This window comes from Odocoileus virginianus, unplaced genomic scaffold (assembly GCF_023699985.2).
Source record: "Odocoileus virginianus isolate 20LAN1187 ecotype Illinois unplaced genomic scaffold, Ovbor_1.2 Unplaced_Contig_22, whole genome shotgun sequence".
In the NCBI taxonomy this organism is placed as follows: Eukaryota; Metazoa; Chordata; class Mammalia; order Artiodactyla; family Cervidae; genus Odocoileus; species Odocoileus virginianus.
The window spans coordinates 458,880-474,381 of record NW_027224339.1 but is presented as its reverse complement, the minus strand read 5'-3'; the positions used below and the strand labels follow the sequence as shown (position 1 = coordinate 474,381).

Here is a 15,502-nt window from a genome sequence, read left to right as displayed (position 1 = left end):
TTTGTGGGTTTTTCTTTGCTAGTGTATAGAAATACAATCAAGTTTTCTATGATCTTGTGACTTACAACCTTGCAGAGCTTTGTTGTAATGGCTTTGTTGTGGGTTCCTTAAGATTTTCTGTGTACAAGATCATGTTATCTGCAAATAGAGATTGTATACTTCTTTCTTTCCAATATGGATGTCTTTTATTTCTTTTCCTTGCCAACTTAACCAGACTAGAACCTCCAGTACAATACTGAAGTGCTGAGAGGGGTTATCCTTGTTTTGTTCCTCATCTTCAGGAAAAAGTCTTTCACCATTAAATATGATGTTAGCTGTAGATTTTTTTGTAGATGCCATTTGTCAGGTTGAGGAAGGTCTCTTCTATTCCTAGTTTTTTGAGTGTTTTATGTTTTTGTTTTAATTTATTTTTAATTGGAGGATAATTGCTTTAAATGTTGTGTTGGTTTCTGCTGTACAACATGTGAATCATCCATTGTTGAGTGTTTTATCATGAAAGGGGGTTGAATTTTGTCAAATGCTTTTACTGTATCTATTAAGATCCTTTGGATTTTGTCTTTTATTCTATTAATATGGTATATTACATTAATTGATTTTCACATGTTGAACTAATCTTACATTCCAGGGATAAATCCTACTTGGTTATGGTGTGTAATCCTTTTATACATTACTACATTCTATTTACTAGTATTTTGTTGAAGATTTTTGCATCTATATTCATAAGTGATATTGGTCTATAGTTGTTTTTTCTTACCTCGTCTTTGTCTTGTTTTGGTATCAAGTAATGATGACTTCGTAAGTTCATTCCCTTTTATTGCCAAGTAGTATTCCATGGAATGGATATACCATATTTTGGTTAACCATTCATCTGCTGGTGGACATTTGGGTTGTTTACAGTCTTTTCTTTATTACAGCAAACCTGCCACTTACAAACTCATATGTCTCTCTGCACACACATGTGGAAGAGTTTTTTCCTGGGGCAGGGGATATCAGTCTATCCATCCTTCCACTTCCCCACCCATCTATCCATCCACCTGTCCACCTACCCCTTTATTCATCTATCCATTTACTCCCCTTCCTTCCTTCTTTCTTCCTTTCCATTATTCCTTTCCTTCCATCCTTCCTTTGTTCCTTCCTTCCTTCCATAAATCATCTATCTCTTGGCACATAGCATCTGGGTCCAAGGCAAGTTATTTTTGTAAAAAATAGGCAGGAAACCTGCTACAGCTTTTGGCAAAGCCTTTCATGTGCTAAAACTCACATCCTTAATCATCCTCTGTCCCCAGCATTTTGGGGGCTCCCTGGGAGTTTACTCATAGGGCATGGCTAAACTACCATCTGGAGACCAGAGTCCACAAGACTAGGGGCTCCCTCACCTTAAAGAGAGTCTCATATGTACTCCTTCATCCATCTCTTATTTGCCTAGGTACCTGTACTCTCCCCTTTCCTCTTTGCCTGCCTCATTCACTGGTTCCTCCTCTTGTTTCAGAACTCTAAGTGTCCTTGGATCTCTTCTCTAGTTGACATTTTCTCTCTTGGTGAACTTATCCAGTCTCTGTCTTCAGAGTATCTCCAGAATCTAACCACTTTTTACCACCTCTCCCACCAGCACCAGTGTTACTCATCTGAACCACTGCAGTAACCTCCTCCTCAGGGTCCCCCAGCTTCCACCCTCAACCTTGCAATCTGTTTTCCTCAAAGCATCCAAAGGGAGCTTGTTAAATCCTAAGTCAGATCACAGCTCTCCTCTGCTCATGACTCTCCTGTGGCTCCCTTGTGACTCAGAGCAAGAGCCAGAGTCCTCTCCATGGCCCATGAGGACCTGCACCATCTGTCCCCCCAACCTCTCCCACCTCACCTCCTGCCACTCCCCCCACTCTGCTCCTCTGTACTAGCCTCTTCACTGCTCCTCACAGACTCCAGACCCCTGCATGTATCAGGGCCTTTGCACTGGCTATCCCTTCTGCCTGCTATGTTCTTCCTGTAGCTATTGGCACAGCTCCCTCCCTCATCTTTTCAGGTCTGGGCTAAATTTAGTCTTCTTTCTCAGTGAGGTTTCCCTGACCATCCTATTACATATTGGAAAATGCTTCAGTTTTTTTAATCTATTGCCACTTTTCCAAAGAACCTATCATCCTCTTAACACACTTGATATTTTCCTTACTTAATTTTATTTCTTTTCTGTCTCTCCCACTAGAATGGCAGCTCCACAAAAATAGATAAGTTTATCTCTTCTGTTCAACACTGTCTTTCCAGTGCCTGGAACAGGCCCAAGCACACAGTAGGTGCTCAATGTATGTTTATTGATTGACTGAATCAGTAAATGGTGGGGGAAGAGGACAGAAACAGAGAAAATTTGTTCTTGTCCCATCTGTCTCCTCTTGTCAGGAGCAGAGCATCAGTTGAGATGAGTCTGAACCTACCAGATCCAAACATAGAAAGTGCCATATTCCACAGGGCTGAAACCAGCTAAGGTGCTCCAGGAGGAGGTAGTATTATCTGGGCTGGCCCTTGAAAGCCCCATGGGAATCACAGAGATCTTGGAGTTCAGTCAAACCAGTTGGCTGGAATAAACAGCAGGCAGCACTTGGCAGGAGTGAGCTGAATCAAAAAGGATGAAAAGGATAAGCTTACTGACAAGGGGAAATTTATCAGGGGTCTTGAATCCCAAGGTGATGACCCTGAATTTGGTCCTCAGAGATGTCATAGCCCCTGGTCACTGACCCCCAAATAGCTCAGAGACCTTATATTCTAGAAAAACAGCCATATATAATGCTGAGACAGTAATAATAAAGAGCTCATGTTAATTGAAAGTTATTTATTGGGGCAGCTTGGATAGGGGACTCTCAGACATGTTGGTCCCAAATCCACCTCAGATCGCCCAGCAAAATGCATAAAGTGCCTGAGTCCTCAGTCGTTAGAGGTTTCTGGGCCTGGGTGAGGGTTTGCAGGAAGGAAGGGAGGGGGTGACGTGGCAGGGGGTAGAATGGCAGAGCACTAACCTCCATCATGAGGAGATATAGTTGGGACACCTCAATCAGGTTTCCGTCAGGTTCTCGGAAGTAGATGGACATAATGGGTCCTTTTGCCCCTGTTCTGGGGACTGGACCCTCCTCAATGACATCACAAGCCTGAAGTGGGAGGAGAGAACAAAAATCATTCATTCACAGTCCATGTTTGAGACCAAAATTTCATCCTTTACCGTGGCCTAGAAGATCCCTGTATCTTTCACATTTCATTTCCTACCATTCTCTTCTCCCTCACTCTGTTCCAGCTACTTAACAGCTGTATGACCTCAAGCAGAGTACCTAACTGCTCAGCACCTCAGTTTCCTCATCCATCAAATGGGGATGATAATGTGCCTAGTAAGTGGCAGAGTCAGAATTCAAACCCAGGCAAGTCTGGGCCAAAGTCCATACCTTTAACCCCTATGCTTTACCCACTTTACTTCCGAGCCAGACTTCACTGATATTTTCCAAAAGAGTCCAGGTCAATTTGCACAAAATAGATTTAATACCTCAATCTGTGTTCCCCAAAAGGAGAACCAATGTCCCCTTCACATGAAATCATCTTAAGTATTACAGGGATGCTAAATTAAATTATAGTGAGTCAAAAAAAATTACAGTGAGTCAGAAATTATTCCCTATTCAGTCCTCTTTCAATCCTCCTGATTATATCAAGAAGAAAGTGTCTGGTGGATGCAAAGTCCTTGATACCTCTCTAACCAACCTAATTTTGTCAAGCCCAGAGATTGGGGGAAGCAGAAGTGGCTAGAATCTAATGACACTGCAATGCTTTTACAGCTGTTTGTTTTTTATAATTGCCTCCCCTTTATGCCAAGATATGATGGGTTTCCACTTACTTGGTTGAATATTTTCTTTTTACACAAATGTATTTATATAAATAGAGTTTAGGTATACTGTTTTCCACAAGGGTGATGTAAAGTTTTCTTTTAAAATACATTTGTTTATGGGGAAAATTATGTCCATGATAATGAGTAAACAATGGTGTGCAAACCTTATCTGGATGTGATGAAACCTGTTATGTCTGAAGTTTGAGTCATGCTTCTGTTTTCATTGCATCTGTAGCAGCTTTCTCAAAAGAAGATGGAAGTCTGACTCACCTTGAGGCACTGGACCATTTCCTCCAAATGCATCTTTGTGATCAGACATATATCCAGGGAGCCAGGGACCAGGTGAGTGGCTTTGGGTTCAAATTCCTTTCCCACCTCATGGAGGTTAAATTTCTGGTCTCCAAAACACAATGCTTTGTGGTCTCCCTGTTTGGGGGGAGAAAACAACCTAGAACTAAACCTCCAAGGTGAGTGTGAGGCACAGCCCCCTATCTACCCCAACAAGGTTAAAAAAGAAATAGAACAAGGCTTTGATGAAAAATAGCCACTTGGTGCCCCACTCTTATCTTGTTCCCTAGAGGCAAATGGTTTCAATATATGTATGTGTTTCTTCTGGAAATTATTTCCATACCTCCAAATAATATGTTGATACTATCCATGGCAGAGACTATAATCTGCCTGCTTAATATACATTTCTCCCCTTTTTCTTTTAAACACAACCCAAGTTTCAGTGGGATCCATTGCACACCCAGCTTTAAAAACCTGCATTTCCCAGCATTCCTTGCTGGGCAGCCATTCCACAATGAAATGTTAGCAGAGGCTGTGAGCCATGCTTCTGAAAACCTTCCCACCCCACTGAGCTGACACTTTTTGCCTACTCATTTCCTCCTTTCAGCCACTGCCCACACCCTGCCTGCCTACCTCTAGACTGATTGTTGAATGAGAGAAAGAGAAAACTCTATTTTATTTAACCCACTTAGCTTAACCCAGTTAAGTTTTCTCCCACGTGCCTCCAAACACAGTCCCTAACTGACGTGCCACTATTTCTTGATTTGGCAACTTCAGACATTTTCTATCCTTTTCCTGCTATGATAAATGAGAATTTAGCTCATCCACAATACTACCCATCCCAATAGAATTCTGTCTTCGGTTTTAGCTCCTCTTTTGATTCCTTTACAATTTAAAAATAACCCACTTGCACCTTAATGTTTTGATGGATGAACATAGTATCTCATTGACCCAACTATCTTCTTCATCTTGCCTCTTTCTCCTGTGCCGGTCAACTTCTGCCATTTTTATTTATTTATGTATTTAATGGCAAAATATTTTAATTTTTTATAAAGCTATTTCCCTCAATCCATAGACACTACACAGAAAAGAATCTGTATGCGTGTGTTCTGGTTGAGCAGGAGGATGAGACTTCTGCCATTAAAAAAAATCACTTTTATAGTCCCTTCATATCACCATGGTGGATACTACATTCATTCTATCAGAAAATGACTTTATTTAACTTGAATGATAGTTCAGCTGAGTATAGAACTTGAGGTTGTAGGTTATTTTCCCATAGCCTATTATATGTGGCTTCATTGTCTTCCTGAATCTGGTATTGCTGATAAGACGTCTGATGTTAATCTGTTTTTCATTTCTTTTATATATGATGCATCCACCCGCCACTCTTGAAGCTTTTAAGACTTTTCTTGATCCTAGATGTACTGAAATTTTACTCCAGTGTGTCCAGTTACCAAGGACTGAGGCTTCGTATGCCTATTATTGTTGATGCATGCAGGGCCCTTCTCTTGTTTTATTTGTATACTTAATCTCTTTATCTCCAGTCTTCATTCCTGGCCCCAACATAAGCAATGATTGTAATGTGTTTGATGTTCATTCTTTGGTTTTCATAAGTTATTGTAAAAGGTGTATTATTGTTTTATGTGTGTATGTTATAAATGGTACTGTGCTATAGACATGATTTGGCTTCGCCATTTTCATTCAGCATGATCTTTTTAAGATCCGTCCACCTTGCTGTGTATACATCCAGTCTGATACTGCATAATTCTATTTTTATTTATGACATTCGATGTTGGAGCTTCCCAGGTGGTGCTAGTAGTAAAGAATCCGTCTGGCAATGCAGGAGATCCAAGAGACTCGGGCCCAGTCCCTGAGTTGGAAAGATCTCCTGGAGTAGAAAATGGCACCCTACTCCAATACTCTTGCCTGGAGAATTCCATGGGCAGAGGGGCCTGGCGGGCTACAGTCCATAGGGTTGCAGAGTTGGACACAACTGAGAGACCAAGCACACAGCACAGAGCACACATTCCATGTTAATTTTACATTTTTTTTACCCTGTTTGCCATTCATGGGCCCTTTCCATTGAAAGCAATCAGTGTCTCTGCATCTCCCACTTTGGGAGTTGTTCCAAATTCTCAAGGATTGTATTCAATCTCTGGAAACCTTTTTACCTTGAATCTGTTTTTCTTGGGGACGTTCCTTCTCCTGACCCAAACTGGACTGATTGTGTTCTAGGTATCTTTCTGGATCTTCCTCTTAGGATCCACTGTTTCCTGACTTTGATGTCTTATTCCTGGATTAATCACTCATTTTGATAACATATTCTCAAGTAATTTTGAAAGCAAGTAGGCCAAGCTTCTGAGTCTTTTTATTAATATGTCTAAGAATGTTTTATTCTACACCCATCTTGATTAATAATTTGTCTGGTCATAGAGATCTAGGTTGAAATGTTTTCCCTCAGAATCTTGAAGTTGTTCTTCTGTTGTCTTCTGGTCTCTGACTCTTGGGAAATCTGAAGTCTGCATATTTCCTTTTCATTTGTACTTGAACTACTTTTTAACCTCTCTGAAAACTTCTAGGGGCTTTGTATTTATTTTGATGTTCTATAATTTCTTAGGAACATATCTAGGTGTAAACATGCTGGATACTCAGTTAACTCTTTCCATATAAGGACTGGAAAGTTCTCTCACATTATTCTGTGGTTATTTCTTCCCTTCCTTTTTCTTCACTGAATAGTGAAGTCCCACTATTCAGAGTTTGGAATCTCCTCCACTGGTCCTTTCTAAAATTTTAAATTGTGTGTGTGTGTTTTGGAGTTTTAGGCTACTTTTTAAAGTAGTATAATCAGGGAGGTGGGAGGGGGGATCAGGATGGGGAATACATGTAACTCCATGGCTGATTCATGTCAATGTATGACAAAACCCACTGCAATGTTGTGAAGTAATTAGCCTCCAACTAATAAAAATAAATGAAAAAAAAAATAAAGTAGTATAATCAAATTTTACCCCAGCTGCAGTTTGGCATTTGGGGAAGTTGTTACCTCAAAAGTCATGACCTCCATGCCCAGGATCTTGGAATAAAACATAGTGGTGTCTTTGAGTCTCTTTACTGTCATCACAATGTGGTCAAGCCTATGGATAAGACACAGGGAAGGGGTCCAATTGTCCCTCCATGACTAAAAAAAGAAAAAAAAAGAGTCAAAAGAGACCACACTGCCACTGGTCACACCCATGTTTCCTGTGTTTCCTTCTCCCCACTTCCCCTCACCTCCCTAGTGACTATACTTCCTTCTACCCCCATTCCAAGGGGAAAGTCCTGGGAGAAATCTTCAGTACTTATTGCTCATGTGTGGATTCACAAGAGTCCATGTGTCTGCTATGACCACCCTCCACTGTTTTCTTATTCTTTTCCTCCTTCCAGAGGGATAGAGGTGAAGATAGGAGAGTTGAGACAAAAAACTAAACTCTTCTTTGTTTTCCCAGAGCTGGAATTCATCTCTTTTATAAGAAATGATAAGACACAGAGGAGGCCCACTTCCATGAGTACAAAACCTTTATTGGCCAATTTAAAACTCAGTCCCTTCCTTTATCACTCCACAGTTAATCACAGACGACAGGACAAGAAGGGAGCATCTCAGATGCAGTGATGTTTCTGGCATGTGTGCCTACAGATCAACACTGACACGTAGGGGGACGGCACACCTCCCTACCACTCATTTCCTGCCTTCAGCACACCTCCCACCAGATCTTTCTCTTGATTCGAGTTCTTTAGTAATTTGTATGTTTACATTACATCTGCTACAGGATTATAAGATGCCTATGCACCATAAATTGCAGAGTATAGTGGTTAAGAAAAATATTGTGGAGCCAGACTGATATCTACTTACTCTTTGGGCCGAGAGAGTTTGGTTTCCACTTCTGGAAAATGGGTATGATTTTTTAATGTGTTTTATAGTACTGTTGTGAACAGCTTTTAAAAAAAATGTTGGGAGGAATTCCCTGGTGGTCCAGTGGTTAGGACTTGGTGCTCTTACTGCCAGGGCCTGAGTTCAGTCCCTGGTTGGGGAACTAATATCCCACAAGCTGGGCAGTGTGGCCAAAAAAAAAAACATCTTACAACAATGCCTGATAGCAAGTGCTATAAGAGTTGAGGATGATGATGTTGTGGTCATCTTGTTAAAATCGAGACTCTGTACTGTGACCCTCAGTCTTTGCAACCTATTTATTTATTTTCACTGCATCAGTTTTTAGTTGTGGCACTTGGGATCCTTCATTGTGGCTCATGGGCTCCAGAGTACATGGGCTCTATAGTTGAGGCGCCTGGGCTTAGTTGCCCTGCTGGCATGTGGGATCTTAGTTCCCCCATCAAGAATTGAACCCGTGTCCCTGCATTGCAAGGCAGATCCTCAAGCCCCGGACCATCAGGGAGGTCCCCTCATTCATTGCTCTTGGATTCCAAGCCACATTGTCCTTTGGCCTGTTCCTCATAAGGGCCATCCTTGAACCTTTAGCCTCGGGGCCTTTTGCACATGCTAGTATCTGTCTCCCTGATTAGAATATAAGCTTCATAAGCGTAGAAATTTCTGTTTTGTTCCCCACTGTGTCCCAAACAGCTAGCAGATGTTCTATAATATTTGTTCAATTAATGAATATCTACTATGATAATTAGACCCAGTGCCTGGCACAAAGTCTGGCTTATGTTCTTTTTTTTTTTTTTCCATTTATTTTTATTAGTTGGAGGCTAATTACTTTACAGCATTGCAGTGGTTTTTGTCATACATTGAATTAGCCATGGATTTACATGTATTCCCCATCCCGGTCCCCCCTCCCACCTCCCTCTCCACCCGATCCCTCTGGGTCTTCCCAGTGCACCAGGCCCGAGCACTTGTCTCATGCACCCAACCTGGGCTGGTGATCTGTTTCACCCTAGATATACATGTTTCGATGCTGTTCTCTTGAAACATCCCACCCCCGCGTTCTCCCATAGAGTCCACAAGTCTGTTCTATACATCTGAGTCTCTTTTTCTTTTTTTGCATATAGGGTTATCGTTACCATCTTTCTAAATTCCATATATATGTGTTAGTATACTGTAATGGTCTTTATCTTTCTGGCTTACTTCGCTCTGTATAATGGGCTCTTTGGATAGCAGCCATCCTGACTGGCGTGTAATGGTACCTCATTGTGGTTTTGATTTGCATTTCTCTGATAATGAGTGATGTTGAGCATCTTTTCATGTGTTTTTTTGCCATCCGTATGTCTTCCTTGGAGAAATGTCTGTTTAGTTCTTTGGCCCATTTTTTGATTGGGTCATTTATTTTTCTGGAGTTGAGCTGGAGGAGTTGGCTTATGTTCTATTTACTCTGTTCTATTCTGCTGTGTTCAATTCCCTTTCAAACCATTACGTATTTTTTTTGTATTTTTTTCCCCATTTATTTTTATTAGTTGGAGGCTAATTACTTTACATCATTGCAGTGGTTTTTGTCATACATTGAAATGAATTAGCCATGGATTTACATATATTCCCCATCCCGGTCCCCCCTCCCACCTCCCCCATTACATTTTTTTAAAAAAAAACCAATTACATTTTAAACAATTGCTTTCACTTGAGCCCCAGCTTTAAAAAAAAAAAAAAAACTGTGCTTTTCTATTTTCACAGTGAAGGAGGCATTAGGAAAGTTCTTGAGTTCTGCTGTTTTCATGGATAAAGAGTATCCATATGCAAACAGAAGCCGTAGAACTGGGGAAATGATTGACATTTGAGCTTCATTGAAACTAATGTTCTATGTATTAAAAATCTTATTAACCTTTTGATGTCTGTAGGATTGATAATAGCACTCCCTTTTCAATCCTGATATTGGTATTTTATGTTTTTTCTCTTACTGAGAAAACAGAATTTACTAATAGTTTATTAATCTGTTCAAAGAACCAATTTTTGACATTAATTTTCTCTGTTGTATGTTTTCCATTTCTCCAGTTTCTGCTCTCTTTATAATTTCCTTCCTTCCACTTTATCAGGGCTCAATTTGCTGTTCCTTTTCCAGGATATGGAAGCTGAGGTACTTGATTTTCAAGTTTTTACATCTATACACATTTAAAGCTATAGATTTTTCCTTGAGCACTGCTTTAAACTGCTTTAGTCACATCCCCCAAATCTGATAAGTATTTGGAAATCAACTAACTCCTTCCATTATTTGATGCCCTATTAGCTCACTTTCACCCCCCAATTCTGCTTTGCAGATGTGGAGCTCCATCCTTGCAAATTCAAGGATAAGCAAAGCTGGCTGTCTTGAGGAACTGGAAGAAGGCCCATGTGGCTTGGAATTGGAGAGTGAGTGATACAGGAAGAGGGGAAGGCCAGGCCAGATCATGCAGGGTTTTGAGATGAGGTTAGGGAGGCTGGTTTTTAAAAAGATGACTGAAGAAAAAATGCACAACCTAAAAGTTGTTGAGTTATGTTATATTTCAGGACTTGACTGAGGACTGAGGACAGTAGCCCAGGAGACAGCTACTCAGATAGCTGAGGAGCTGCTCCAAATAGGTAAGGGAGGACTCTGGATATACAGGAATTTTTGCTGAAAAAAAAACCCATGTAGTCAAACATCAAAATATTACTGCTAATCACAAAAAGCAGCCTTCTCAAGTTAATGATTTTAGCACTTTTCCCTGTATGGGAGGATGCAAGAGTCTGGGCTCATTGAAATCTTTTCTCAGGTATGCATCTTTTTTTTTTTTTTTTTATGTATTCCCCATCCCAGTCCCCCCTCCCACCTCCCTCTCCACCCGATCCCTCTGGGTCTTCCCAGTGCACCAGGCCCGAGCACTTGTCTCATGTACCCAACCTGGGCTGGTGATATGTTTCACCCTAGATAATATACATGTTTCCATGCTGTTCTCTTGAAACATCCCACCCTCGCCTTCTCCAAGAGTCCACAAGTCTGTTCTATACATCTGAGTCTCTTTTTCTGTTTTGCATATAGGGTTATCGTTACCATCTTTCTAAAGTCCATATATATGTGTTAGTATACTGTAATGGTCTTTATCTTTCTGGCTTACTTCGCTCTGTATAATGGGCTCCAGTTTCATCCATCTCATTAGAACTGATTCAAATGAATTCTTTTTAATGGCTGAGTAATATTCCATGGTGTATATGTACCACAGCTTCCTCATCCATTCGTCTGCTGATGGGCATCTGGGTTGCTTCCATGTCCTGGCTATTAGAAACAGTGCTGCGATGAACATTGGGGTGCACGTGTCTCTTTCAGATCTGGCTTCCTTGGTGTGTATGCCCAGAAGTGGGATTGCTGGGTCATATGGCAGTTCTACTTCCAGCTTTTTAAGAAATCTCCACACTGTTTTCCATAGTGGCTGTACTAATTTGCTCAGGTGTGCATCTTAACTGCCTAGGGCCAGTATTCTTAACTGCCTAGGGTATTTCTCCTAAATGCCCCCAGGGCGCATTATTGGGAGGCAGCTGCAGTGGCTGCTGGCTTGAGGCTTGGTAACATTCATTGTTTACTTGGAATAGCAGGCACCATTCCCTTTCTTCTTTTTTTGTTTTAATGTTTTTTTTTCTTTTTTTTTCCATTTATTTTTATTAGTTGGAGGCTAATTACTTTACAACATTGCAGTGGTTTTTTGTCATACATTGAAATGAATCAGCCATGGATTTACATGTGTTCCCCATCCCGGTCCCCCCTCCCACCTCCCTCTCCACCCCATCCCTCTGGGTCTTCCCAGTGCACCAGGCCCGAGCACTTGTCTCATGCATCCAACCTGGGCTGGTGATCTGTTTCACCCTAGATATACATGTTTTGATGCTGTTCTCTTGAAACATCCCACCCTCGCCTTCTCCCACAGAGTCCACAAGTCTGTTCTATACATCTGAGTCTCTTTTTCTTTTTTTGCATATAGGGCTATCGTTACCATCTTTCTAAATTCCATATATATGTGTTAGTATACTGTAATGGTCTTTATCTTTCTGGCTTACTTCGCTCTGTATAATGGGCTCCAGTTTCATCCATCTCATTAGAACTGATTCAAATGAATTCTTTTTAATGGCTGAGTAATATTCCATGGTGTATATGGCTCACCATTCCCTTTCTACAAGCAAGACACTTAAGCTTACTGTGTGTCAAGCTCTGTTCGAAGCACTGCATAAAGCATAATCCACTTTATTTCTCACAACCAAATATATGTCTATATGTGTATTACATATGTAAATATATATAAACTAGAATGTCCAAAATACTATAGCCTCCCTCCAGCCTCCTCCACAGGGACGGCTTCTCTCTTCCTGCAAAGTCCTCTTCAAGGTCTCCTTCAGGGTGCCAGTGGCCCTTGGAATTCTTTTAGCAAACCTCAAGAGCAGCGCTCTTTCCTGGCCGCTCCCTATCCCGCCCCACCCCAATGGCCCTAGCTGGACCAGCTCCTGAAGCCGCCCCTAGGGAGAGCTGAGCTGAGTGGCTGCCCACTCCTGCAGACCTGCTGACAGTCTGCTGTGTGTTAGAGCAGGGGCTTTCTATGCCGCTCTGCTGCCCCCTGCTTGTCTTTGAAAGAGGAAAGAAGAAGGAAGAGGGTGGGAAAATGAATGAAAGCACACCGGGATAGCCACATAGAAGGGAAGCGGGTTGCCAGGCCCAGCTGGGAACTCTCAGCCTTGCTTGCCGGAACCCATGCCGCAAGACCCCCAGGGGCCACCCCATTCACCTTGCTTCTCCAAAGTCCAACTCCACATCCTGGCTGGCAGCCTGGAGTGCAGATGGCGCAGTGTGGTAGGCTAAGTGTCTTTGCCCTCAGCCTCCAGATAGCCCTCTGGTTCAGTACCTGCAGATCAAAGGGCAGGAATGGAAGGGCCACTGACTAGGGACTGCTGGTGTTAACAGAGGTAGACGGTGCAAGTACAAGGACTCCGACCTAAAACACAGGGCCTGGAAAGTGAAAGCCTAAGGTGTCTTAGCCAGCTCAGACCACCATAATATAGTACTATAGACAGGGTAGCTGAAAGACTAATTTATATTCTTACCTTTCTGGAAGACGGAAGTCCAAGATCAGAATGCCAATATGGTTGGGTTCTGATAATATCTGTCTTCCTGGTTTGTAGATGGCCACCTTCTTGCCAGGTCCTCACATGGCAGATAGAAAGAACAAACTTTCTGGTATCTTCTTCTTTTTTTAAAGTTCCCTGACCAGGTACAGAACCCGTAGCCCCTGCAATGGAAGTGCAGAATCTTAACTGCTGGACTGCCAGAGAAGTCTCTCTGGTGTCTTCTTATATGGGTATTAATGCCATCTTGGGGCTTCCCTGGTGGCTCAGAGGTTAAAGCATCTGCCTGCAATGCGGGAGACCTGGGTTCGATCCCTGGGTCGGGAAGATCCCCTGGAGAAGGAAATGGCAACCCACTCCAATATTCTTGCCTGGAGAATCCCATGGAGGGAGGAGCCTGGTAGGCTACAGTCCACGGGGTCACAAAGAGTCGGACACAACATGACCTCATCTAACCGTAATTACCTTCCTAAAGCCCCTAATATATCACATTGGGGGCCTCAACACATGGATTTGGGGAGAGAGACACAAACATTCAGTCCACAATTAAGGATTCCTTTGTAATAACATAGAAAAACTACCCATCCTGAAGTTTGGGGAGGACCTTTATTGTAGGGTGTGAAATCTCTGATCTATTTAGAGTGTGTCTCCCAAGTGTGAGATCTTTGATCTGTTTGGGAGTCTGTATCTGGCGTATGAAGTTAGGAACAGTCTGAGTTAGAGTATAACTACACTAATTTATAATGAATCTGTTTCCAAGCCAAGATCTTGAAGCTATTAAATGTTCTCTGTCCCAGGGTGTGAGTTTATGAATGCTTTTGGGGTGTGAGCTCTGAAGTCCTCCCCTTCCCATCCCTTTCTCAACCCCATCCTCACCCTCCACTGCTGAGAGGGAACATTCATCAGCCCCATTGCTGTTCACCTTACCCTGAGCTGAGTGCCCTTTCTCTTGTTAATGACCTGTCTAGCCCCTGGGGCATGTGAGTTTCAGATTCTTGTACCTTCAGATCTTGTACACCCTAGATACCCACTCAGACAGACACACAAATGCTTTGTGCTGTGCATATTGGTTTTGCTTAAGATTTTCCTTTATGAAGGATTACACATGAATATAGGTTTGTATGGGCTTCCCAGGTAAACTAGTGCTACAGATCCCACCTGCCAATGCAGGAGACATAAGAGATGCAGATTCGATCCCTGGGTTGGGAAGATCCCCTGGAGGAGGAAATGGCAACCCATTCTAGTATTCTTGCCTGGAGAATCCCACGGACAGAGGAGCCTGGTGGACTATAGTTCATGGATTGCAAAGAGTCGGACACAACCGAAGAGACTTAGTACACAGCACACATAGGTTTGTATAAAAGATTCCAAGAGTACATCCAGTATATGAACTACACTGGTGATCCCCAGCTCCACTCTCCAAAAATGACCACTGAAGTCAGTTTCTAGTGTTTCCTTACACACACACACACACATATGCAGAGTCACCATAACCATCTCCTACCTACTTTTCCTGGTCAACAGCATGTCCCGTGGAAGGCATCCCCACCTCACAGGTAGTTCCATTCATTCTGTATCATGTTAGGTGGGTGCTCTGAGATACAGTATAAACCCCCACCATTTGTTTTACTCTGCAACTATCATTGGCTAGAAATGGACATTTACAAGGTTTTCCCAGCTGTTTGCTCCTGCCAGTCTTGAGCACACAGCTCTGTGCATGTGTGTGCACGTTTGAGTTAGAAGTGTGATTGCTGGGTCAAGGGTTCGTTCATTCAGTGGACACCTTATGAATGGGATCTGTGTACCAAGCACTGTTCTTGGCACTGGAGAGACATCAGAGAATAAGACAGATAAGACAAATGTCCCTGCCCACATGGACCTGACAGTCTAGCTGGGGAGGAGGGTGTCCAATTTTTATTTAGATGTTTCACAAGGTCTTGGGAGGTTTCACTCTCATCAGTGGTGCCTTTATTCCACTGCTGTCTGTGGGGTGGGGTCTGCAGCAGGAGGCAGGCTGCCTTGACCTTTGCTCTCTACAAGACCTGCAGGGGCTGGGGCTGGGACTATCTGTTTGGGGGTGTGGGTGTGTGCATGTGCATGTGGCCAGGGATGGGGGATATGGAAACTGCATGGTCTACTAGAGAGAGTGAGAGGAAATAGGGATACAAGAGACCCCTTTATGGTGTTGGAGGGAGCTGAGAAGCAGACCACCCCCCCCCCAGCTCACACCCACAGAGGGTGTGCTGGAATAGCAAGGCTAAGGAATCTAGTACCGTCTCAGAACATAGCATTGGGTGATCCGTGTCTGGACACCCTTG

The 15,502-nt window shown here is 42.6% G+C and overlaps 1 protein-coding gene across 1 annotated transcript; it reads right to left on the bottom strand.

The window, feature by feature from the left end:
• Positions 1 to 2,547: 2,547 nt before the first annotated feature.
• Positions 2,548 to 14,096, bottom strand: GLOD5 (glyoxalase domain containing 5). The gene is made up of 6 exons (XM_070464246.1): positions 14,061 to 14,096; positions 12,851 to 12,917; positions 7,182 to 7,318; positions 4,124 to 4,279; positions 3,003 to 3,131; positions 2,548 to 2,601 (listed from the first exon to the last, which is right to left on the bottom strand). Exons 1-6 carry the CDS (start codon positions 14,094 to 14,096, stop codon positions 2,548 to 2,550), a joined length of 579 nt encoding a protein of 192 aa, XP_070320347.1.
• Positions 14,097 to 15,502: the final 1,406 nt, after the last annotated feature.